Source organism: Dermochelys coriacea, chromosome 13, assembly GCF_009764565.3.
Source record: "Dermochelys coriacea isolate rDerCor1 chromosome 13, rDerCor1.pri.v4, whole genome shotgun sequence".
NCBI classification, from domain to species: domain Eukaryota; kingdom Metazoa; phylum Chordata; order Testudines; family Dermochelyidae; genus Dermochelys; species Dermochelys coriacea.
In genome coordinates, this window is record NC_050080.1 from 1,125,330 (window position 1) to 1,150,702 (window position 25,373).

Genomic DNA, 25,373 nt, shown 5'->3' on the forward strand with positions numbered 1-25,373 from the left:
CCCATGGATGAAGAATAAGAGGAGGTGCAATTGGGCTCAGGTGTTAGAATGCATGTTCAGTGGTGGTAAGTGCCCAAGCAAATAGCTGGCAGGGCATCTAGCTGCATTTACCATGCCCTTGCATGTAACTGCAGGAATTGTGTATGCAAATTGTGTTGCAAATGCACCCACATTCTACAAAAGCATCTGAAAAAATCTGAGAAAATGGGAGACAAAATAATCCTGCAGGGCAAAGGGCGGCACACCCTGATTGTATTCTTTTTGCAATACTCAGGGCTCCACTCTGACTGGGGCCAGGGGAAGACACAGGCCCGGCTCCAAGCAGCTAAATCTCTCCCCTGGGCTGGTCACATCTCCACAAGCACGTGCAATGCACTGCGTGAGTCTGACTGGGCGACACCAAGATTCCAGTGCACAGGAGCAAACCCTGCCTTGCACACACTGACACGTTTCCTCAGCGTGCCGATCGGTGCCTGATGGGGTGGAGGTGGGGAGTGCCAGGGGCAGGTTGTTTGCAGGCACAGTGTGGAAATGTTGTTCTGCATTTCAGACACCGGCTAATGATCCAGACTAGAGGGGGAACAGGTTTGAATCAGCCACATCCCTTTATCTGTAACAATGCAAGCACCTCCGGTGAGACCCCATTACCCCAGGGACACAGTAACGAGTTTGTGAGAAGCACATGCAGAAAAACCTATTTCCACACAGGACAAGGACTTGACAGCAGAAGAGCATTGCATCAAAGGGTCATGCTGGTGAATGGGACCGGTCCCCAGGGACTGCAGCTTCCCCATGGAGCCCCATTCTGGCCAGGGCTAGGCCATGCCTGAAAGAGAAGGAGAAAGTGGTTGGGGCAGGGCCGAGGACTCGCTCCTGCTCTAAGGCTGACAGGCCAGAGACCAGGGCACAGGACTCCTGCTCCCCAGCCAGCTGAGGAATCTCAGCCCCTCTGGGCCCATCCAGGGTCGGCAGGCAGCTCGAATGGGTGTGGGCGATTAGGGGACCCTAAAGAGCAAACAGTCAGAGGGGCCCGAGTGCGTCAGCAACAGGGAACCTGTGTCCCAGTCGGTGGGTTCAGTGGGTCTCAGGGAGCAAGGGAGGAGGGGCCAGACACTGCAGAGAGGCCAGCTAACGTCATTCATAGGTCTTGCCCACAGACGGGGTCCAAGAGGGCCCTCGCCCCGGCAGGGCTAGCGGGGAGGCTCCGAGACCGATGTGTCTAGAAGGCAGGTCTGTGAGGCCCTAGGCTCAGAAGAGAACCCCAAGTTCCGGAGGGACTTTCCGAGGGAAGTGGCTGAGCCACTGACGAAACCCGCAGCTTGGCCAAGCCGACGGCGCGATAGGAGGGCTTGGGGCCCCAGCGGCTGAGCTGACACCTCACCGTGGCCTGCGCAGGCCTGGAGACAAGCAGCCTCCGTCTCAAAGTTGTTCCTGTTGCCGTCGCAGCCGCCATACGTGAACCTGTCACATTGCCCGGCCTCAGCGTTGTAGACGAACCGGGGCAATGCGGCGTCGCAGGGTCCTGCTTCGGGGGGCAGTTTGCAGATGTCTAGAACAGAGAACAGAGAGTGCCCGGCAGTGCCGTGCGGACTGCCTGGAGGAGGATGCCCCTACAGAGCGAGCTCAACCCCCCCAGGCCCTGCTCTCACCAGGGGGCCCGCAGGCCTGCAGACACTCCTCTTCCACAGCAAAGTTGTTCTGGTTCCCCTGGCAGCCGCCGTAGATAAACAGCTCGCAGTGCCTGGAGCTGGAGTTGTAGAAGAGCCGAGGGACCCAGGCTTTGCAAGGCCCAATGTCGGGGCTGAGCTGGCAGAAGTCTGGGGATGCAGAGCAGAGCGGAGGGAGTGCGGGGGACGTGACTCCATGCGGCACAGCTGGGGCCTGTCGCTCTCTGTCTCTGACATGGCTCCATACCCCACGGTCAGAGCCAAGCAAGGCAGGGCTAGTGGCCTCTCCCTGCTGCCCCAGGGCACTGAGCTCAATGCTCTGCAGGCTCCCCCAGGCTCTCAATGCTCTAGGGGTCGTGCCCTGCCCCCTGGGCTCCAGTTTCTGAGTCTTGCTGCTCACGGATGGGGGGAGGCAGAGGGCGGGGGATTCACACCCTGCTGCAGGTGTCCTCTGCTCGGGCCAGGCTGGTGCCTCCTGGGACTGCTCACTTTGGAAAAGAGGCGACTGAGCGGGGATAGATAGAAATCTATAAACTCATGAATGGAGCAGAGAAAGTGACTAGGGAAGTGTTAGTTACCCCTTCCCATAACACAGGAACCAGGGCTCACCCAATGAAATTACTAGGCAGCAGGTTTAAAACAAAGAGAAGGAAGTATTTCTTCACACAGCGCACAATCAACCTGTGGAACTCACTGCCAGGGGATTCTGTGAAAGCCAAAAGTATAAGTGGGTTCAACAAAGAATTACATAAGTTCCTGGAGGTTAGGTCCATCGATGGCCATTAGCCAAGATGGTCAGGGAGGTGACCCCATGCTTGGGTGTCCCTAAACCCCTAACTACCAGAAGCTGGGCCTGGCCTGTCAGGACAGGGTATGGGGCTAGTGGGACCACTGGCCTGACTATGTGTGGTCGGTCATATGTTATCTTACTGGAAACGGGCTCCCAGCAGCGGGTTCCACACCGGCCTGGGCAGCACTTCTCCAGGCCTGGGCAATCCGCGTCCCTAAAGCAGGTGGAGCAGGATCTGTTCGCCAGGCAGGGGCGGCAGCTCTTACTGAGGTTCAGGCCTGCGGGCACGAGGACCGGGCAATAGCCAGGCTTCTCTGCAAGCAAGGGACATGCTCAGGGGTGTGTGTGTGGGTGGGTGTGGGTGTGGCTGAGCAGAGCCTTGGGAAGCCTCAGTTCCACCCCGCACAGCACTGGCTGGACGCAGCTACTGGCCAGTCTGGTCAGAGAAAGAAATTCCCCCAGACCCCTGTCCCCAGAATCCCTCTCAGCCTGGAGCCCCCCCTTCCCCATTATCCACTCAGCCTGGAGCTTCCCCGCCCCCTCCCACCCGTTATCCACTCAGCCTGGAGCCCCTCCCCATTATCCACTCAGCCTGGAGCCCCCCATTACAGTCTGTCACTCCAGCTGGGTGGCTCTTTGCCGAGCAGGACCCATGGGGCTCAAGGCTGCACAGACATACACAGCTCCCTAGGCAGCCCACGACAGGCTGCAGCGGGGAAGTTGGGGGACGCTGGGGGCTCCTGCAGGGCTCAGGTTCGCAGGCAGCTGCAGCCTGTCCGAGGGGGGAATTTGTGATGGGGGAGTGTCAGGCTCAGCCCCAGCCTGTCCCCAGTGTCATGGGCATGGGGCAGCTGGAAAGGTACCAGGTACCTGGGTCCCTCCCTGGTTTGCTGTGGCTGGTGCAGTGCAGTGATCTGTCTGCAGCTGGGGGTTGGCGCACCCATCCCAAGGGGACCCCAGCTCAGCCGGTGCAGGGCGCTCTCACTGCACTGAGACACGCACAACCACTCGCCATCTCTGGTACCTTGTGCCGGGTCAACGCAGCGGAATCTGCATGCGATATAGCAGCACTTCTGCACTCCCGGGCACTCGGGATCACGAGAGCAGTGGGCCGGTGCTGAGTGGGCACATCGGACCGGATCAGGGGGGCAGGTCCCAGGTCTCACTGCAACAGAGAGGGTCCCTGGTGTAAATAGCCCGTGGGTGTGGAGGGTTAGCGGATTGCTGTTCCCTGTTAGCTGTCCGGCTGGCTGCCTGGGCTAGCAGGGGTGGGAGCTGGCTGTCTGGAGTGGGAGCTGACTGTCTGGGCTGTCTGGGGTGGGAGCTGGCAGGGGTGGGAACTGGCTGCCCAGGCTGGCAGGGGCAGGAGAGTTACAGAGGCAGCATGCCCCCCTCGGTGGGAGAACGTGCCTGGCGTCATGGCTGAGCAGGATGGGCTGCACAGAGCCATGCTGGCCTGCCCACATGGAGGGAGGGCTTTGATGGTGGAAAGGGCGCGAGAACTGGCAGAGATCCTGGGGAAGCCACAGTCTGGAGACGAGAGTTCAGGTAGAAGATTCCCCCCACCCCTGTCTCATCCCAGAGGTGCCCTCTGCCTGTCTTCCACAGACACTCTGGGGCACATCGCTTGCCCGTTAGCCCCACTCTCCCCTCGACAGTGTCACTTACCCCAGTCACGGGCAGGGAGGAGGCTGTCGCTGCCTCTGGGCGCTGGGAAGAGAAAGGAGGGAGTTACAGTTGTGACAGATGCAAGGAACACCGGCCGTGCGCAAAGCCTACTGCGTGCGGGTGCCAGGCTGTGTGTGTGTGTCTGGGCTGGCTCGTGGTTGCACTGCCGGCTCGTGGCCAGATAAAGGAGGTTTGCTGCAAGCCTAAAGTCAGTGGGGGTAACTGACTCCCTGCCCCTGGGTATGTCTCCCTGCCAGGAAACAGCATCCCTGGTTTGACCTGGGGGCTCAGAAGACTCTGAACATCAGCGCTGAGCAGAGCAGGGCTCATCATCCTCCAGACGGCAACTGACCGGAGTGGGTGACCAGAGACAGGAGCACCTGATGGACTGTCAGACCTGCCCAGTTCCCCACAGGGCAGAGGGGTGCCTATGCTGCTTACTGCTTTGAGACCAGTTTTCTCTGAAGTGTGTTTGTGCTGCATAACGAGTCCTTTGCTCGCAGAGAGCTGGCAGATCGCTGGGTGACCCCGTCACAGCTCCCAGGGCTGCAGGGCCTGAGCTGCCATCAGGCTGCAGAGCATGCCGTGATTCGCTGGCGTCTGCAGCCTCAGGCCTGTCTGGGGAGAGGATGACAGGACCCTGCCCCAAGAAAGGTGAAGCTTGGAGTTCTGAGGGGGTCTTGTACAGCTGCCCGGGGAAACGTGACACTGAGCAGTGGCTGGAGGGAGAGGGTTGGGGCGGCTTTGGGGTATGGTCCCAAATCCTGGGTGCCATCTCTGGGCCCGCAGTCTCCTATTGCATAGCCACAGGCTCTGCTACGGCTCCCAGGTCCCAGAGACTCATGGGGAACCTGGCCCCCATGCCAGCCCAGAGCCACTCTGGGTGGGAGCTGTGCGATGGGGTGGGGCCAGCATCCTAGTGTCCTGAGGAGGGCGCGGGGTTCCCAGGTCCTTCCCTGGTGCAGCGGCACCTTGTGTCCCCTGCACACAAGCTACGGCCCGTGCTGTGATCTCTGCTGTAGCCCCGGGCTGGCACGCCCCCCTGTGAGACCCTGGCTGAGCCAGCGCTGGCTGGGCGAGGGTGAGGGGGAGAGGGGCCCCGTACCTGTCTCAGCAGGGGCACACTTCCTGGCACAGCCGACTGGGCAGCACTTGTGCGAGCCGGGGCACTCGGCGTCAGTGTCGCATTCGGCGGTGATGACCCCCATGCACACAAACAGCGTCCTGCGGCACCGGCCCAGCTTCACTGCAACAGTGAGAACGGGGGTAGAGAAGCCTGGGCCGAGCCCCTGTGCCCCATGGCAGCGCAGCCAGGCACAGAGAGCCCTGCCCCCTTCTGGCCCCCGCAGCGTCCCTGGGCCCGGGCAGAACCAGGGTCAACCCGGGGGCTCAATGGGGCTGGGGCCCCAGCTCGGATTCCTCCTCCCTGCATGGACACAGATGCCCCTTCCCTCTCGTGGGTGGGCTGGAGCTGGGCCCTCCCTAGCGCGCAGGGGCCCTGGCAGTGTCACCCGGAGCGGGTGGCACCTTACCCTGCACGGGTGGGGCACAAGCCCGGCCACAGCTCCGGAGGCAGCACTTCTCGCCGGGGGAGCAGTCGCTGTCCTTGGAGCACGGCGAGAAGCAGGCGTCAGCCTGGCCCTCTCCGGCCCGGGCAGGGCAGACCCCAGGCCTCACTGGGCAGACACAGAGAGACGGTTCAAGGGCTGGTTGGGGCGGGGAACACCCCCGTGGGCCCTGCCCTCCTCAGGGCCCCCTCAGGCCCACCCAGCCCAGAGCAGCTTCGGGCCCCACAGGAACATCTGGGCCCATTCAGCCCAGCCTTGCCCTGCTCTGGCTCCCCGCCCCTGCCCCTCAGGGACAGCAGCCAGCGTCAGAGGCTTGCAGGGGAGGGGGGAAAGCCCAGCCCCCTGGGCTCTCAGCCCCCTCATCCCTATTAGTTCCCATCCCCCTGGTTCAATCACTGGACTCGGGGAAGACAGGATGAGCCGTCGTCTCCGTCCTGTCGCCCTTCATGCGTCTCTTTCCCAGGGGAGCAGCGCAAGCCGCTCTGCCCAACGGGAGCAGCTCCCCGGGGATCCCGCAGATCCTGGCTTCCCTGCCCTCCTCTCTGCGTCTGTCGCAGCCTTTCCTGAGCCGAGGGGCTGGGGCGCAGCTCACTCGTGGCTGCGATAGAGGAACCAGGCCAGGGAGGCCGGCAGGCCAGGGCCTGTAGTTTCTCCCCTACCTCGTTGGGCTCAGCCCTGGTGGGCCTCCAGCACTGGCACCGGCCCAGGCTGGCTGTATGGCCCCTTTGTGTCCCTTACCGGGGCCCCCGCAGGCCTGGAGACACTCCGCTTCCCCCTCAAAGTTGTTGGGGTTCCCCCGGCAGCCCCCGTAGATGAATCTGTCACACGTCCCGGAGCTGGTGTTGTAGAAGAAGCGAGGGAGGTCGGCATCACAGATGCCCATCTCGGCAGGGAGCTGGCAGATATCTGGGTGCCCAGGCAGAGAGAGGGGGTTCCAGAGAGGGGGGACTCCACAGAGGGTCTCGCTGCTCCCCGGGGCCAGGGGCAGGGTCCTGCCGGGGCTGCATGTGGCAGTGGGGAGGAGGGGCGCTGCAGCAGGAGTTCAGGGACCCCAGCCAGAGGCCAGCATGGCTCCCCCGGCGGATGGAGGGGTTCAGCCTTGGCCTTGAGGGGACCCAGGGGAGGAGCAAGGTTGCCAGGTGTCTGGTTTTGACTGGAATGCCTGGTCAGAAAGCGACCCTTGGGCCTCCGGGCAGCACAGCTGACTAGGCCGTTAAAAGTCTGGTTGGCGGGGCTGGCAGGCTCCCTACCTGGCTCCGTACAGCTCCTGGAAGCAGCAACATGGCCCTTGGCTCCTAGGTGGAGGGACGGCTGGGGGGCTCCCCTCACTGCCCCCACCCCGCCCTGAGTGACGGCTCCGCAGCTGCAATTGACTGGGAACTTCAGCCAATGGGAGCTGCAGTACAGTGCCTGTGGGCGGTGCACCGTGCAGAGCCACCTGGCCGCCCCGACGCCTAGGAGCCAAGGGACATGTCACTGCTTCTGGGGAACCCCACAAGGCAAGTGCTTCCTGGAGCCCACACCCCACACCCCCTCCCGCACCCAAACTCCCTGTCCCAGCCCTGGATCCCTCTCCAACACCATGAACTCCTAATTTCTGTCCCCACCCCAGAGCTCGCATCCCCAGATAGAGCCTTCACCCCCTCCTGCACCCCAAACTCCTTCCCCAGCCCAGTGAAAAGGAGCGAGGGGGGGAGCGAGCGACAGAGGGAAGGGGGATGGAGTGACCGAGGGCTGGGCAAGGCTGTTTGGTTGTGTGGGATTAGGAAGTTGGCAGCCCTCTGGAGGACATGGGAGGCAGGTGACTCTCAGGCCCCCTTACCCTCGCTGGGTGGCTTGCAGACATGGCCACAGCCCGTGCTGCAGCACTTCTCCGCTTTGCTGCAGTCACTGTCGCTGCGGCATCCCTCCACGCAGGGCCCCAGGGAGCCTCTGAGTGCTGCTGGGCACGCACCGGGCTTCACTGCAACGCACACGAGCCGCAGCATTGGACCCCGCCGGCAGGAGCCCCCCTGCCCACCTCCACCCACTCGACCCCCTGTTCCTGCTGGAGCACCCCACCTCTGCCTGCTGGACCCCCCTGCCTGCTGGACCCCCCGCCTGCCAGAGGCCCCCCACCTCCACCCACTCGACCCCCCGTTCCTGCTGGAGCACCCCCACCTCTGCCCGCTGGACCCCCCTGCCTGTTGGAGCCCCCCGCCCGCCAGAGGCCCCCCCACCTGCACCCACTGGAGCCCCCCCACCTCTGCCTGCCAGAGCTCTAATCTCTCCTCCTGCCGGAGCTCCACCACCCCTCCTAGGGCTGAGGGGATGCACAAAGCACCAGGCTGGAGAGGCCAGGGAGACCCCGGTCTCTACCGCTGCCCTGTGGTCTGGTCTCTACGGCTCCCTGCTCGTGTCCCCCCTTCCCCATGGGCCCCCCTGGCTCCCTGCGCCCACAGATGCTGCCCTTTCCGCTCTCAGCTGCTGTCTTCAGCACTCGCCTGCTCTGTGCCCCAGCCATAACCTTTCCGTGCAGGTCCAGCTCTGGGGAACAACATCCAGACCAGCCTCCGCTGAGCCTCTGAACCCCTGGGATCCTGCAAGGCAGGTCTGGGGGTGGGGTCCTGGCCCCTCATTGACCAGTGATCAGCATCTGTTCCAGTCCAAGGCCATCGCCCCTGGGACGTCCCGAGAGCTCTTACCCTGCATCGGGGAGAGGCAGGCGCGGCCACAGCTGATCAAGCAGCACTTCCCGTTCCCTGGACAGTCACTGTCCTTCAGGCATCGAAAAAAGCATGGGTCCTCACTGCCCTCGGGGGCTCGAGCTGGGCACAGGCCGGGCTTCACTGCAATGCAGGGAAAGACATGGCAGAGCGTGGAGCGATGGGAGGGGCAAAGACAGGTCCTGGTCCAGCTGCCAGCTGAGCTCTGCCCTGTGCATTGCCGTCTGCTGAGTAGCATGAACAGGCTGCGGGAAGGTCGCTGCTCCATGGGGCTGGGAGCAAATGCGGGGTCAGCGATGGATGTGGGGAGAGGGCATGACCTTACCGAGCACGGGCGCCATGCAGAGCCGCCCACACCCATTGCTGCAGCACTTCCTCGCGGCGGGGCAGTCGCTGTCACTTCGACACATCCGCAGGCACGAGACGAGAAACCGCTGGGCTACTGATGGGCACATGCCGGGCCGCACTGGAACACAGAGCAGGGTCCCTTGCCTGGGCACCTGGGCCCCGCGGAAATGCCGGCCGGCAGCCTGCTCCCTGGGCTCCCTGCCCACAGACCCCACGGTCCACTCCTACCCCGTTGGCTATTTCCCAGCCTGCTGCCCACGTCGCCCGTGGGTGCCAGATGGGCTCAGCCCAGGCCCCGCCAGCGTCCCACCTGGCCCTGACCAGCAGCCAGAGAATGGTGCAGCTGCCTCAGAGAGGAGCGTGATGGACTAGCCGGGCCTGGGCTGGCCCTGGCACTGTCAGTTATGGGCTGGCTCAGGCTGGGGGCAGGGCTGATTTATTGACAAGGTGGCTGGGTTTCCCCTTGTTCTTTATTAAGAGGTCCAGAAGCGCGTCCCAGTCACTGCAACATACCCCCGCCTGGCCCAGAGCCCATCGCGAAGGCTGCTCAGGGGGGTCCTAGAGAGGGATTCCTGCCAACTCAGCGGGCTCCCAGCCTCACCCGGTGGTGCCGGGGTGGCTGGGTGCTCTCGGCATGTGGGCTACAGAGGAGGGGCTGGGCTCAGGGAGGGGGAGTACCTGGAAGGGGCACTCGGCACTTGTAGCCACAGCCTGTGGCACAGCACTTCTCGTCTCCTGGGCAGTCAGTGTCGTCCACACACGCATCCAGGCACAGCCCCTCGGGCTGCTCCAGCTGCACGGCTGGGCACACGCCTGCCTTCTCTGCGGAAAGAGGAGACTTGAGCACAGCCTGCCTGGGCGGCGCAGAGGGGCCCGGCTTTCCCTTAGCACCGGGCAAGCCAGACCCACGTGATGCGTGTGTCTGGGTGTGCACGTGCATGTGAATGTGTGCCTGGGAGCTGTATTTGGGCTCATGGGATGGAGACCCCAGCTTGTGCAGCCCCCACATGGGACGCCTCTGCACTCAGGCATGAGCTGAATGGGATTGGGGCCCGTTCCTGGGACCAGTGTGCAAGGAGCCAGCTGCTGGGGGGCGTGCGGAGGGGGGTGCCGAGCCCTGGTGCCGCAGCAGCCGTGCGTGGGTCAGACTCGCGCTGGTACCTGCGTAGGGGCTCATGCAGGCCAGGCCGCAGCCAGCAAAGCAGCATTTCTGGCCCTCGGGGCAGTGCCTGTCGTCGTCGCACTGGTTTGTGCAAGGAGTGAAATCCTGCGACACTCGTCTTTGTGGGCAGACGCCAGGCTTGGCTGGAAGCAAGACGGCAGCTCAGGGTGCAGCTCAGCAGAGACATAAGCACCCGACCCCCGGCCCCGCCAGCTGTCCAACCCCAGGCCTGCCTGGAGAGCTCTCCGGGCCACAGCCAGCCAGGAGGGAAGGCCGTGCCCCCTGCCCCAGGGCATGCCCTGCCCCAGGGCATGCCCTGCCCAGTCCCTGTGCTCCCTGTCTTAGGCTTTTATGTGGTGCCAGGGTCTCTGCCCTCACTTTCTGAACCTTCTCCCCCTTGCTATAGGGCAGTCGTTATGCCATGCAGAGCAGTGCTGGGTGTGTGATTGAGAGGGGCAGTGACACCTTCTGTGGGTGCAGGGAACATGCCACACTCAGCCCGGCCCGCGGGCAGCACTGCTGTCCGGGGCGATTCCCTCCCACTGGGTCCCCCGGGGAGGGACAAGTTTGGAGCTGCAGGCCATGGGCTGGAACGTCAGGGCCTTCATCTGGGGCAGGTCATTAGGCTGCTGCTCAGCGGCTCCCACAGCCCGTGCCAAAGCACATTGGGGACTAGATCCATAAGCAGAGGGCAGCGCAGACACTCCTGGCCAGCATCTCTCCTGAGAGGTGGGGCAGGGCACGTGTGGGGGCCGGCTGGGGCCATTCTTGTCTTGTGTCTGCACGGAGGGTGCAGCGTCTCCAGCCTGGCCCAGGGACGGGACCTTTCCCCAGGCAGCAGCAGCTGGGCAGTGCCCTTGGGAAGCAGCAGGGTGGCCCTTGGTCGCGGCCTGTCGCTGCCCTCCTTGTACATCAACCAGCCTGCCCCTGAGCACAGCTGGGGTGGGGATCACAGAGCCAAGAGGCCACGCGCTCCCATGGACCTCACCTGGCTGGGCACTTGTGCAGCGAACATGGCAGCCCTGGGCACAGCACTTGGCCCCTCCGGCACACGCAGAGTCATTCTGGCAGCTCACCAGGCAGGGCTCCGCCACCTTGGTGTTGGGCTCCGGGCAGTAGCCTGGGTTCACTGCAGAACAGGAGATGCACAGTGCAGTCGCTGTGCCCAGGAGAGGCGGGCTTGCCCCTCCAAGGGGCCCTTGCAGCCACCTCAGTGGGTGTGCTGGTAACGGAGTCCCCGTACTCAAGCAAGATGAGGGTAGCATAATGCAGGGACTTCTGCTGCTTCCCCGGCTGTGCATTCAATGGCGGGAAAGCCAGCTGGGGGCACAGGCTGCCGGGCTGATGGCTCCAGCCCCTTGAGTTTGCACTAGATGCTCTGCAATCTTAGCTATCCCAGCCAAGCCAGTCCAGCTTGTCTGAACAGTCTCACCTGTCAGTCGTCTCGTCAGCGCTCTGAGGGTCTGGGTCCCCTCGCTGGGTCGCCCCTTTGCCAAGCAGTAGCAGGCTTTGGGGCCTTGCAGATTGGTCTCCCATTGGAAGAGAAATCTGGAGGCAGAGTCTGGGTACTGGGTGGAGCTTGTTTATTTATAGTGCATACAGCAGTCCTGGAGCAGAGGTGGTCACAAAGGGCATGCATGCTGCTTCCTCTTTTAGAGTGCTCAACCCCAACCCCAGTGCCCAGGAGGTGGTTCTAGTGAGAGATGAAGGCAGAGGCAAACTCCCCTGCTATTTGCAGCAGCTCACCACACAGAAACTGAAGAAGTGCTGTGCTGTTAGTCCTGCGGTACAAAGACCGTATCCAGCTTGCGCACTAAGAACAAGAACATCAGGCTAAGCAAACAGCACTATCTAGTGACTCCGGCTGTACCAGCTGTATCTTTGGTGAATAAATCAATGGTGCAGGGCCATGGTCCTCCAAAGGCACCGACTGCTCTCCTGTATGGTCCCTGTGTATTACATTCCATCCCTGCCCATTCTCACGGTTTGCTTGCCCTGCTGCCATGCTCTGGGCAGCTCCCCCACTGTCTCTGCAGAGGGTCCCTCCGGCAATAAGGGAGAGCAGCACATACCTCTGTCAGGGAGGAGACAGGTTCTCATATGCCCAGTATTGCAGCATTTCTCGTTCCCTGGGCAGCTCTGGTCTGAGAGACAGTAGATCCTGGAGGGACGCACAAACTCAATCTTCCCTGCTGGACATTCACCCACTTTACCTGTAGCAGAGAAAGGAGACTGGAGCCCACCTGCTAGTGGCTGCACCAAGTGGACCCAGCTATATGGTTTGAGGAATAAGAACATAGCTACCTGCCTCCACCTGAGAGGACAGGTGGCATCTGCTGGGCTGGGAGGCAACCACTCTCTGTACTCATAGCTGCATAGATTCCCAGCCAGAAGGAACCACTGATCATCTAGCCTCACCTCCGGTATAGCACAGGCCAGGAAACTGCTCCGAAACAATTCCTAGCGTGGCTGTTAGAAAACCAGCCAGTGGAGTTAAAAACTGGTCAGTGATGGAGAATCCACCACAAACACTGGTAACTGTTCCAACGGGCACTGTTAAAAATGTACAACACCCTATTTCCAGTCTGAATTTGCCTCGCTTCCACTTCCAGCCACTGGACAGTGTTGGACTTTCCTCGGCTAGACCGGAGAGCCTCTTGGTGAATGTTTGTTCCCCAAGCCGGTACGCAAGAGATGGGGATCAGCTCACCCCGTTGTTAAGCTACATAGATCCAGCTCTGTGAGTCTAGCACTCGTCTGTTACTAACCTCCTTTCTCCTGCCCCCACGCAGGTGGCAGCGCGGCCCAAATGGCCAGGAGCCCCAGGGGGAGGAAGATGCCTCCTGACTCCATGGTGTACCGGGAGCCGGGTCTGAGTGCCCGGAGCTGAGCCAGGCCAGGATTTAAACTGTGGCCCAGAGGGGGCTGGGTCAGGCCGGGGAGGGGCTGGCTCACCTGCCAGAGTCCAGCTCATTCTATTCACAGTGTGTTGGCTGGAGTAGCAGCGCTGGGAGGGGGGGCCGTGCTGTGGGCCTGTTCAGCACAATGGTAATCCGGATGTCGGAGCAGAGCTGGGCAGGCAGCCCACAGCACTCTCCAGGGAGTCTGCCTCCCTCCTGCTCACCAGTGGGTTCCTCTGTCTGGAGCTCCTCCTCCGGCACTTTGATGTCAGCATTTGGTTGCCCCAGGCCAGCCTGCTGTGATGGGCATACAAGCCACATGGCGCACCCTGCACCGCTCCCGGCCCCAGGTGTCTGGTGCGAATCTTCCCGCTGGGAACACCGGCTCTGTCTGTGGCCGGCTGCGCTGTCCATTCCAAGCGGCTGGTTCCCTGGGTCGTGCTGGCCAGGATCTAGCCAGACAGTGAGGGTGCCAGGGCCGCAAGCCATGGGGGCGCCGTTTGCGAGTGTTCGCCATGTTCCAGGCAGGAGGCATAGTGGTGGCGGCCTGTTCCATCCGCCTCCTATAGGAGCCGAAATCCCCGCCCTGGGCTGAGCTGCCTGGCGGAGACGCCAGTGGAGTGGGACAGGGGAGCCTGGCTCGATTGCAGGGTGAAGGGGGCCACGTGCCAGGATTCAGAGCGGTCAGGATACGCCAGGGCCCAGCTGGACCTGCACTGCCAGGCGGCTCTGCAAGTGACTTAGGGTCCATGGAGTGTTCAGGGTCCCCGGGCACAGCTGCCCTCAAACACCTGCGCTGAGCCATCGCCACCTTCGCCAAGAGCCATCCCAGTGCCTCCTGGCACTCTTCCTGCCTGCTGATGGGGTTAGGAAGAGACGTCCCCAGCTGGGTGTTCGCCAGGGGTCCGGGGTGTCAGGAAACAGGGTGTCGGCCATTCTCTGTGGCCAGACCCCTGCACACACCTGCCCTCTAGGGCTCTGCAAGGATCACGCACCCTCATCCCACCCCCTAGATACTTAAAAACTGCACAGGGGAAACTGAGGCACCCCCACACTAACCAGAGGAAACATTAAGAACAGTCCCGCTTCGTCACAGGGGGTAGCTAGCTGGTGCCTGCAGCCATCCCAACCCAGCCCCAAGGGCCTCTTCCGTTCTGCTGCCTGGACTCTGCTGGGCCCTGCGCAAGGGGCAAGCGCCATCTGCACCTGGCAGCACAGGCTGGGCGTAGCTGGTGTGACCACTGTGCAGGGATGGGCAAGAAGGCAGAGACCTGGGCATGCAGTGACCCTCCCCTGCCTACTCGGGGCAAGGGGAGGGACTCTGCCACACAGTGACCCCCCCCACCTGCTAAGGGAGGGCCCTTTCCAGCGGAAGCTCAGACACGTCCATGTCTGGTGCCCACATCAGCCCATGTTGCCTCCCTGGGATTAGCAGGAGTGCAGGTCTCTGATACACCCAGCCCATGTGTGACGAAGCAGGACTGTTCTTAATGTTTCCTCTGAATATTGTGGGGGTGCCTCAGTTTCCCCTATGCAGTTCTTAAGTATCTAGGTGGTGGGATAAGGGTGTATGATCGTTGCAGAGCCCTAGAGGGCAGGTATGTGCAGGGGTCTGGACACAGAGAACGGACGACACCCTGTTTCCTGGCAACTGATGGCCTGGGCTCTTCCCCCCTGCAAGGTGAGAGCTAAAGGGTTGGAGAACAAAGGAATCCGGTGACCTCCTGGCCCAGGAAAGGGACAAAGCCCAGAGGAGGGGGGGCTGGAGAGAGTTTCAGTTTGGGGCTGGCTGGGGACATGGAGTGAAGGGCAGACAGGGTTGTCTGGCTCACTGGCCCCCAAAATGGACCCAGCTGAGGGGTCCTGTTCTCTGCACCTACAAGCTCTGTTTTAGACCATGTTCCTGTCATCTAATAAACCTTCTGTTTTACTGGCTGGCTGAGAGTCACGTCTGACTGCGGAGTTGGGGGGCAGGACCCTCTGGCTTCCCCAGGACCCCGCCTGAGCGGACTCGCTGTGGGAAGCGCACGGAGGGGCAGAGGATGGTGGATGCTCCGAGGTCAGACCCAGGAAGGGGGGAGCCGGGTGAGCTGCGTGTCCTGCGGACAGGCTGCTCACAGAGAGGATACTCCCCAGAGTCCTGCCTGGCTTCGTAGGGAGCAGCTCCAGAGCATCGCCCGGGGACTCCGTGACACTCTGCCAGCTGGGTGCAGACCTGGGATCTCCCGCCGTGCCAGGGTCCAAGCTCCCAGGGGCTGGGGCTTCTGATCCCAGGGAGAGAGGAGACCAGCTTGTGCTTCAGCAATGAGGCCCGGCCTCTCCTGCTGCCTGGGGTCGGTTTAAACAAACACTAAGCAGAGAACAATGCAGCGCGGCCAGCCAGCCTGGGACACTCTCCTCTCCAGCCAGGGCGTGGTCAGGCAGGGTGCTGGGCTCCTCCACCGCACAGCAGGTGCAGGGCATCAGAGTCAGGCCACCAGGCCCCCTTTAGCACTGAGCCCCAGACCCTCCTCAGAGACGGAGCCCCCTGCAGAGACCGGAATGACTCCCCTGCCTCAGCTGGGCCTGCGGGCACCCAGCGCGATGGGGGTATCTGTGCTCAGGGATGGTGGGGGCCTGGGCAAGGGTGAAACTTGTGGGCAGTGGTATTTCTGGGAGTAGCTGGGCAGTGTGGCTGAGAAGGGCCAGTGCCTGGCAAGGGTGGACCTGCTGCCTGGCCCATGGGGCTGGTGCAGCGCAGCCCTCTGGATGTGGCCCTTGCTGGTGCCAGAGTCGTCTCCATCCCTATGGTCCAAGGCCTGGGGAGTCCTTTCCCCATGTGGTCAGGGCCCCTGAAGCCCAAGCAAGTGCAGCAGGGAAGGTGAGGCAAAGCCAGACGTACAGGGGTCAGGACAGCGTGGACGCCCGGAGTCCAGACGGGTCCCCGTGGAAGGAGGGAATGAGCAGCAGGTGTCACCTCTTCCTGCAAACGGCTCCTGTGTACACAGAGGCATGTGGGCACCAAGCCAGCGTGGCTACGTGTACCCCGGCTGGGCCTGAGATCCAGCTCCGGGGAGAATCACACAGGCAGCGCCCAGCAGGGGAGGGAACGACCAGCCCTGCTCCTGGGGGAACCTGGGCTTCCAGCAGCATCCCCGGGGTGCTCCTGCTGAGCCAGAATCCAGCCCCCGTGCAGAGCTCCACAGCCAGGCTGGCCCAGAAAGCCAGCCCTGCCGCCTTTGGGGCCATGGCAGGCTGCTGGCAGTGTGGGGCCCCAGGGCATGAGGTAGGGCGGGTAACAATGGGAGGGGTTCGGGTTTCCTCATTCCTTTGGCACTTCCTGCTGCTCGCCCTGCCTGGCTCCGTCCCTGGCCACCTGCTCCCCTGGCTGTTTGCTTGCCCCCAGCAGCAGAACTGCATGTTCAGCAGGCTGTCCCGGGCGGAGGGGCAGGGCAGTGAGTTCCGGGAGTGAGGCATGTGAGGTGCCGTGTGTAGCTGACCAAGCCTGAGACTGGGGCCCAGACACAGCCCAGCGGGGGCCAGCAAAGAGCAGCATGGGGCAGGCTGTTCACAAGGAGCTGGAGTCGGGCTGGAAGCTGCAGGGCTGGGTTTTCTGCTGCGTTACTTCAGGGCCACTCCCCTCGATGGGGCTCCATGTCCCCACTTGGGGCTGTTGCAAATGAAGTGCATTTGCCCGAGGGGTGCAAAGAGTCAATGCCGAGGCCGTCCCAACCCTTGCTGCCCCGGTGTCTTACAGCAGAGATGCGATGCTGGGAACAGCCCCACCCTCCGACCGCTACTGCCCAGGGGCCAGGCAGAGGTTACAGCACAGGAAGGGGCTGGACAAACTCAGTGTGTGGGGGAGAGCAAGATGCCCAACTGCAACTGCCCTGACCTAACCTGGCAGGACCAGGAGGGCGACACGGGGCACATTCTCAGCCCCAGCCCTGTACTGTGCACGCTGAGCTGCAACTGAGTGTAGTTGTATATTGAGCGTGCACCCACTTCGCAAGACAAACAGCCATTTGCACGGTGCAGACTGCTGGTGAGCACAGGTTTGGACACGTGCAATGTCTGTGGTGAGGCAGGGGTGCAGGACTGGAGCACAGGGGGAAACGTGGGCGCAGGATCAGAGCTGGTCAGGTACCTGGCCCAAAGAGCTAGAGAAGATGCAGACACGACCACCAGAGCTGCAGGGCAAGGCTGTTTTATTGGGGTCAGGGAGAGACTGGAGTCTGGATGTGCTGGTCCGTGAGATCCCTGGGCAGGGAGCTGGAGAGCAGGGCAGCTCCATGCTGGGGCACTGGGAGTCATGTGCAGAGCGACAGGCATGTCAGAGAGCCTCTCCCCCTTTGCCTGGTGATGGGCAGATCTAGGAGGCATCTGCAAAGGGAAGGTCAAGCAATGAGGAGGCAGGGAGCGGGCTGTGAGCAGGACTCCTGCCCACCCCAGCACTGGGTGCAGCGATGGTGCTGACAGTGAATCGCCTCTTGGGCACTGCCAGCCTCGCTGGCCTGCAGGCTGTGTCCTGGGCCCCTGGCGTGCCCTACGCAGCGTAGGGAATCTGTATGGAGAGCCCTGCTGGAAACCTGGGGCCCGCAGAGATCTCGGGAGGGTGAGGCTGGCTCTCCATATTAGCCCTGCTCACAGTGACACCCTGGGCTAGGTCGGGATTGGGGAGATCATCTCCACTCCTGGCTCTGGAACGCCCCAGGGACAGGCTGGCCCCACAGGGCAAATGACACTGACCACCTGAGGGGGGGCAAGTAGCAGATCTCCCTCCAGGTCTGGCTGTCTGCCCATCCTCGTGGCATCTGGGCTTCTCACATAGCTGCGCAATGGGAAAGGAGGTCCCACAGTGCCAGGGAGCACTGGCCATGAGACCCTCGCACGGGAGGTAGGGCGCAGGGTGCCCTGACACCTACGTTCTCTGTAAGCTTCCCGACGTTCAGCAGCTCAGGGAACCCGTGCCAGGGACCTGCCACAGCCAGGGGAGGGGCACCCCTCCCCCGGCCCCAACCTAGCCTGGCCACCAACCTGCCGTGGCTGGGACGCCCCTCCCCCAACCCCCACTCTGCCGCGGCAGGGGTGCCCAGACCAGCCAGGGTGCCCCTCCCCCGGCCCAAACCCAGCCCCAGCTCTGGCCCGGATCTGCTGGGGGAGGCCCCAGCCCTGGAGCTGCCATGGCGGAGAAAGGGACCTCCCCCCCCAGCCCAGGTGCTGCTGTGGGGAGAGAGAGCTGGGGGGCGGGGAGTCCTCTTTCCCTGCTTTCGCCTCGGAGTACCCTCCTTCACCCCAAACCCCTCATCCCCAGCCCCATCCCAGAGCCCGCACCCCCAGCCAGAGCCCTCACCCCCCCACCCCAACCCTCTACCCCAGCCCTGAGTCCCCTCCCCTCACTTCGAACCCCTCAGCTCCACCCCCGCCACATGAATTTTGTTCTGAGCACCAAGCTGGAGGTGATGTGTCACATAACAAAATTTATTCCGCACATGGGTGGGAAAAATTAGAGGGAATACTGCCTGCCACCCCACTCCACGCTGCCACTCCATCCAGGAGCACACAGGGCTGCTGGGCTGTCTACCCCATGCCCCCGGAGCACACACAGGGTTGCTGGGCTAACTATCCCGTGCCCCCAGAGCACACACAGGGATGCCGGCTATCTACCCCGTGCCCCTGGAGCACACACAGGGCTGCTGGGCTATCTACCCCATGCCCCTGGAGCACACACAGGGATGCCGGCTATCTATCCCGTGCCCGCGGAGCACACACAGGGATGCCGGCTATCTCTCCCGTGCCCCCGGAGCACACATAGGGATGCTGGGCTATCTACCCCGTGCCCCTGGAGCACACACAGGGCTGCTGGACTATCTCTCCCGTGCCCCCGGAGCACACACAGGTATGCTGAGCTATCTACCCCGTGCCCCTGGAGCACACACAGGGCTGCTGGGCTATCTATCCCGTGCCCCCGGAGCACACAGGGATGCTGGGCTATCTACCCTGTGCCCCCGGAGCACACATAGGGATGCCGGCTATCTATCCCACGCCCCAGGAGCACCCATGGGGATTACTCCTGAGGGCATTCTGCACTGAAAAATTAAAAATTCTGCGCCAAAAAATCAAAAATTCTGCAAGTTTTATTTGTCAATCAATAAATGCAGAGGCTCCAGCATGGCAGTGAGGAGTACAAGCCACTGGCTGAATGAAGGTGGGAGATCCCTGTGCCCCCAACCCCCAGGACATGGACTCAGCAGTGAGGCTGCACCTGACCCTGACACAGCACAAGGCCTGGACCTGCCCCAGAAACACCCTGGAGCCCTGCCCTTCTGCGCCAGGTGCACCAGGTGTGGGGCAGGTAGACTCAACCAGGCAGGATCCAAGTGTTGAGGGGATCAGTGTGGGGGGATCCAGGTGTGGGATGAGAGAGTTCTGTGTGGGACAATCTGGTGCAGGCAGCTCAGTGGGGGGTCTAGGTGTGGGGGGATCTGGATGCACACAGGCTCATTGTGGGGTTTCCAGGTGCAGGGGCAATGGGACTCTGCAGGGGCTTCCAAGTGAAGGTGATTGGGGCTCAGCAGGGGGTCTGGGTGCTAGGGGAGTGGAGGTCGGTGAGGGTCTGAGTGCAGCTAGTTGGGGGTCAGTGGCGTGGGGATCTGGATGTGGGAGCTCAAGGTGATGCGGGGGGGGTATCAGGGTGGGGATTTGAGTGCAGGGAGCTCAGTGGGGGTGGTCTGGCTGCAGGGGTGGGGGTCTAGAGGCAGGGGGGCTCCAGATGCAGGGGTTAAGGTTCGGTGGGGTAGGGTTCAGGTATGGGGAGGGCTAGGGGAGTTCTGGATGTACCAGGTGAGGCTTGGCAGGGGTGTCTGGGTATGGCAGGTCCGGATGCATGGGGGTTGGGTGGATGGGGGAGCCGTCCCCATACAGTGACCCCCTCCCTCCACATCTGAGGAGCAATGGGGACAGGAAGCAGGGGAGGATGCTGAGCTTCCTGCAGCTGGGAGAAGTTTCTGGGGTTGGGTCTGACACAGCCCCAGACACTCCTTGCAGGGGAAAAGGAAGTCCTGTCCTCTCCTGCCTCCAGCCCAGCCGGGACGAGCAGCTGATCCCAGCCCAGGGTAGGAGCCACTGGCTGGGGTGTCCCCAGCCCCGTAGCAATTTACCTCTCCGCTGGCTGCTCTGGGTGCCTAAAATGATGTACCTGTGCTGTTAGGGAGTGGTGCATGACTGCTCCTGAAGCTTTCCTGAGCTTCCCTGACAGAAAGTCATTTTTCTGCAGGGAAGCAAAGAAAAATCTGCAGGGGGCATGATTTCTCCATACATGCAGTGGTGCAGAATTCCCTCAGGAGTAGGGGATGCTCTGCTATCTATCCTGTGCCCCAGGAGCACACAAAGGGATGCTGTGCTGTCTGCCCCACGCCCCAGGAGCGCACACGGGGCTGCTGTGCTATCTACCCCCTGCCCACAGAGCACACAGGGATGCTGGGCTATCTACCCCACACCTCAGGGGCACACACAGGGATGCTGGGCTATCTACCCCGTGCCCCAGGAGCACACACCGGGATGCTGTGCTATCAACCCTGCGCCCCAGGGGCACACACAGGGATGCTGGGCTATCTACCCTGCGCCCCAGGGGCACACATCGGGATGCTGTCCTATCTACCCCGCGCCGCAGGAGCACACACAGGGATGCTGGGCGATCTACCCTGCACCCCAGGAGCACACACCGGGATGCTGTGCTATCTACCCCGCGCTCACCTTTAAACATTTGGGCGGACACACGCCTGTTTGCGACAGCCGTTCATGCAGCACTTCATGATCCCTGGGCAATGCGAATCCACTTTGCATTGGTTCCTGCACAGACCCAGTAAGGGGATTCCACCTGGCACCACTGGGCACGAGCCAGGTTTCACTGAAAGGACAGGAGACAGTATGAGTTTCGTTTGCGGGTCCCCGGCCCATGGGCTCAGCAGACACACCCACCAGGGGGTCAGGATTGGGAGCAGCGCTTGCTGCTCTGAAAGGAAAGTGTCTGCACCCAAGGGGCACAACCTGGCTCCGGGACTCTGTGTGAAGGAGATGAAGGGCCTCACTTTTCAATCGGCCTCCCTCTGTGCCCCTGCCTTGGCTGTGTGCAGCCCAGCACCTGTGCTGTAGCCAGCTCTGTGTACACATCATGTGCGTAGGGGCCGATATGGAGATCTCAGGGCCTGTCTACACTCAAAACCCTGCAGTGATGCAGCTGTACTGCCTGAGTGACGATGCCTATCCACACGGCCAGCAGGGGTGTTCCTGTTGCTGTAGTAATCCAGCTCTCCGAGAGACCGAGCACTCTCCCGTCCACCTAGTGCTGTCTACACCAGGGCTAGGTCTAGTTGCTGCTTTCACACCCTGAGAGCTGTAGCCGGACCAAGGGGAATGCGTCGTGGCGAGCAGGCCTCTGAGAAGGCGACGGGCCATACAGCACCTGGAGGGCTGCAAGGGGCTGGGCTGCTCCAGTCCCTGTGAGGCCCAGAGGAGAGGCAGAGGCCTGCAGGGGATGAGGGAGTAGCAGGCCAGGAGCTGGGAACGGGGGTGCAGATAAATGAGGCTGAATCCCCCACTGAGACCCTGCCCCAGCCTGGACAATAATAACTCACCACAAGAGAGCCACTTCCTGCAGGGAAATGCAGTGTGGCAGTCCCCAGCTCTGGGGGGACAGGGCACTCCAAGCACAGTGGGGCTCCATGCTGAGCAGCAGCCCCCAGATACGCACCCACAGGGTCTGCACCTGGCACAGCCCGCGCTCAGAGCAGCTCCACTGGCCCCATCAGCAGGGGGGCAGCTGCTCCGGAGGCTGCGCGGCAATGGCCTGGGGACCAAGGGGATGCACAATGCCCCCTGGAGGGCTGGCCTGTCTCTGTGCCCCTGGAGCAAAGCCATTTCTGCTCAGGATTTCCCCGGCTGATGAGCTGGAGGGGCCCAGTCCCCACAACTCCCCCCAGAACTGGTACAAACAGGCCCGAGCATCAAAGCCTGCAGGACAGCCAAGGGCGGAATTTGCTGTGACCCCTGCGCTCCCCCAGACCCAGTCTGACTGCGGAGTCACTGACTCCAGCTGTGCACCGAGCACCTCAGGGGGCTATTACCCGCTATTGCTCTGGAGACTGTGTGAGGAAGAGACCTCAGGAGGTTCTAGTCCAACCCCCTGCTCAAAGCAGGACCAAGCCCAACTAAATCATCCCAGCCAGGGCTTTGTCAAACTGGGCCTTAAACACCTCTAAGGAAGGAGATTCCACCACCTCCCTAGGTAATGCATTCCAGTGCGTCACCACCCTCCTAGTGAAATAGTGTTTCCTAATATCCAACCTAAACCTCCCCCACTGCAACTTGAGACTATTGCTTCGTGTTCTGTCATCCGCCACCACTGAGAACAGCCGAACTCAATCCTCTTTGGAACCCCCCTGCAGGTAATTGAAGGCTGCTATCAAATCCCCCCACACTCTTCTCCTCTGCAGACTAAATAATCCCAGTTCCCTCAGCCTCTCCTCATAAATCATAGAGACTAACAAATTTATTTGAGCATAAGCTTCCGTGAGCTACAGCTCACTTCATCGGATGCATCTGATGAAGTGAGCTGTAGCTCACGAAAGCTTATGCTCAAATAAATTTGTTAGTCTCTAAAGTGCCACAAGTCCTCCTTTTCTTTTTGTGAATACAGACTAACACGGCTGCTACTCTGAAACCTCTCATAAATCATGTGCCCCAGCCCCAGATCATTTTCGTTGCCCTCTGCTGGACTCTCTCCAATTTGTCCACATCCCTTCTGTAGTGTGGGGACCAAAACTGGATGCAATACTCCAGGAGTGGCCTCACCAGTGCAGAATAGAGGGGAATAATCACTTCCCTCGATCTGCTGGCAATGCTCCTAGTAATACAGCCCAGTATTATGACTCATATCCAGCTTCTCGTCCACTGTAATCCCCAGGTCCTTTTCTGCAGACCAGTCCCACTTCTGTTGGTTGGAAGGTCTGATGAAGCGGGACTGTTCTTAATGTTTCCTCTGAATATTGTGGGGGTGCCTCAGTTTCCCCTATGCAGTTCTTAAGTATCTAGGTGGTGGGATGAGGGTGTATGATCGTTGCAGAGCCCTAGAGGGCAGGTGTGTGCAGGGGTCTGGACACAGAGAATGGCCAACACCCTGTTTCCTGGCAACTGATGACCTGGGCTCTTCCCCCCTGCAAGGGGAGAGCTAAAGGGTTGGAGAACAAAGGGATCCGGTGACCTCCTGGCCCGGGAAAGGGACAAAGACCAGAGGAGGAGGGGCAGGAGGGGGAGTCAGTTTGGGGCTGGCTGGGGACATGGAGTGAAGGGCAGACGGGGTTGTCTGGCTCACTGCCCCCCAAAATGGACCTGGCTGAGGGGTCCTGTTCTCTGCACCTACAAGCTCTGTGTTAGACCATGTTCCTGTCATCTAATAAACCTTCTGTTTTACTGGCTGGCTGAGAGTCACGTCTGACTGCGGAGTTGGGGGGCAGGACCCTCTGGCTTCCCCAGGACCCTGCCTGGGCGGACTCGCTGTGGGAAGCTCAGGGAGGGGCAGAGGATGCTGAATGCTCCGAGGTCAGCCCCAGGAAGGGGGAAGCCGGGTGAGCTGTGTGTCCTGCAGACAGGCTGCTCCCAGAGAGGAGACTCCCCCAGAGTCCTGCCTGGCTTCGTAGGGCGCAGCTCCAGAGCATCGCCCGGGGACTCCGTGACAGAAGGATGGCTACTGCAGGACCAGCAAGGGGCATTGGTTAATAAATCCTCAGAGCTTGTAAGCCGTCTCCATCGAACTGCTCTGGCAAGGGCCTTTTTGGACCATGTTCCGGGGCCACAACTATGGGTAGGCCCAAGGGTCCTGGAGGGGTCAGGACCTGTGCCCAGAGGCAGACATTCTCTAACTGCAGCTGGGCAACCTGATTCTGAAGTTTCTGGAGCAGGGATGCCACTTCCAGGGCCGCAGCCCAGAGCTGCTCCATCTAGGCTCCGGGATACGGTATGGGAAGCTGTTAAAGCCTGTCAGCTCTGGGTTCCAGGTGGTCAGGCCTGGTGGTTGGAGCCAGGTGTGGAGTTGGAACGGGGCTGAGAGCAGCACTGGGCAGAAACTGGGTACAGGGGCAGGCAATGGGTCAGAGTCAGTCAGTCTGCAGATAAGCCAAATCAGGACCGACGCTGGCGTCTGGATGCAGGCTGAAGGTCAAAGGCTGTTTGGAGTGAGTCCGAGGGCCGGGGGGCCAGGCGGTGGGTGCAGGGTTGGAGCGGGTCCGGTCAGAGCTGGGCAAGGACAAGGCTGGAGGGGCTGGAAGAGGTGGTCAAGGCTGGGCAGGACCCGGCACTGGATGACTGGGGGGTCTGGCCGGGCAGGGCTGTTGCACAGACGAAGAGGCAGCTCCGGCGGGGTGAGTGGTACACCTGTGTCTGGCGGTCACTTGCCCCAGCCGGGCCCCAGGGTGAGTCATGGCACCTGTTGAGGCTCTTGCGCCCGCCCACATCTAACAGCCCCTCCTCCAGCCTAAGGGGCGGAGCTACTGGACCCAGGTCTCGACTGCATTCGGGGCACAACAAATGGAAAAACAGGGACAGGAGTGAGGGTCACAGGGTCAAAATCAGGGAGCCAGAGGGGGAGACCGAGCAGAGACCCCCGGGCAGCGCCCACTGCTCCTTGAAAGCATCTGGGAAGCCAGTGGACACAGCCCAGAGGGACTCTGCCCGGAGCCGTGACCTGAGGAAAAGGACGTTCAGATGCACAGAGTCTATGGCTGGCAGGGGCTGTATGTGCTGGGTCTCCCCCGGCACAGGAAAGGGACTCCTGTCACCGCCTGCTGAGAGCCCACTCCATGTCCCTGTTGGCCCCTCGGCAGGACTCCCCGCCTCTCTGGGGATTATCCCCAGGCAGAAGGTTTCTCTAGCCCTGCAAGTAGCTTGAGTGTTCCCTTTCTTACAGACTCATAGACTTTAATGTCAGAAGGGACAATCCTGATCCCTCTCCACTCACGGCAATTCCTCGCCTTCAGGCATTGCTCTCCTGGCCTTGCCACCTCTCTTCTCTCACCCGCTCCAGCAGCTGCCTCTGTAGCTGTTCTTGGGCCGTAGTTTATTAGTGGCCCACCAGCATTGTGTGTCCCCAGCCTGGAGATGGGGCCGAGTCTCACAGAGGTGCAGTGAGCAATGCACGTGGGCTGGGGGAGAAGGGACTCCTGGTTTCCTGGAGCCCAAATACATCCCCGCTGGCCTCCCTTTGGCTGGGAGGAGGCTACATGGTTTGCTGGGGTGCTCTGAAGGGGCTGAGGGTTGGAGGAGCAGATATAAGCAGTTCCTGACTCTCTTTCGCCTGCTATGGTGACTAACAGGCAGAGCACAAGGGCTTCCTGCCTCCCCGCGGGGTGTGGGGTATGGGGCTGCCTGCCGCAGCTTCCAGAGCAAGTGGGGCAAAGTGCAGCTGCCCTGTGTCCACTGGATCTGAACAGTCAGCCTGGCATATTGCATGTTGGGATCTGTAGGGCCTGACTGGGGGTCTCAGACTAGTTTAACAGCACTGTAACTGCACTCACCTCACTGGGCCCCTCCT

At 61.6% G+C, this 25,373-nt stretch overlaps 2 protein-coding genes across 3 annotated transcripts in view; both read right to left on the reverse strand.

Annotated features, from left to right (window-relative positions):
• Window positions 1-385: 385 nt before the first annotated feature.
• On the reverse strand, window positions 386-12,852 carry LOC119841889 (papilin-like). Its single transcript, XM_038369672.2, has 17 exons — window positions 12,677-12,852; window positions 11,981-12,121; window positions 10,897-11,037; window positions 9,908-10,051; window positions 9,425-9,568; window positions 8,724-8,864; window positions 8,378-8,521; window positions 7,516-7,656; window positions 6,432-6,599; window positions 5,658-5,801; window positions 5,231-5,371; window positions 4,126-4,167; window positions 3,482-3,622; window positions 2,598-2,771; window positions 1,650-1,817; window positions 1,382-1,549; window positions 386-826 (listed from the first exon to the last, which is right to left on the reverse strand). Exons 1-17 carry the CDS (start codon window positions 12,759-12,761, stop codon window positions 816-818), a joined length of 2,238 nt encoding a protein of 745 aa, XP_038225600.1. The 5' UTR covers window positions 12,762-12,852; the 3' UTR covers window positions 386-815.
• Window positions 12,853-16,978: 4,126 nt separating this feature from the next.
• Window positions 16,979-25,373, reverse strand: part of LOC119842225 (WAP four-disulfide core domain protein 2-like) — a 34,841-nt gene continuing 26,446 nt past the window's right edge. For both annotated transcript variants that reach the window (XM_043495851.1, XM_038370122.2), the window contains exons 3-4: window positions 20,543-20,696; window positions 16,979-17,170 (exon numbers count right to left, since the gene is read on the reverse strand). In XM_043495851.1, the coding sequence (XP_043351786.1) occupies window positions 20,545-20,696 (152 nt within the window). In that variant the 3' untranslated portion in view covers window positions 16,979-17,170; window positions 20,543-20,544. The remainder of the gene's footprint in view (window positions 17,171-20,542; window positions 20,697-25,373) is intronic.

Bases quoted from the DNA above. Each gene is read 5' to 3' on its own strand.
- LOC119841889 (XM_038369672.2), bottom strand. From the start codon at position 12,761: ATGGAGTCAGGAGGCATCTTCCTCCCCCTGGGGCTCCTGGCCATTTGG. The intron at 8,865-9,424 runs GTACTCCCCCTC...TCTGTGTTCCAG, and splicing joins GTGCCGAGTGCCCCTTCCAG to TGCGGCCCGGCATGTGCCCA. The intron at 3,623-4,125 runs GTAAGTGACACT...TCTCTGTTGCAG, and splicing joins CCTCCCTGCCCGTGACTGGG to TGAGACCTGGGACCTGCCCC.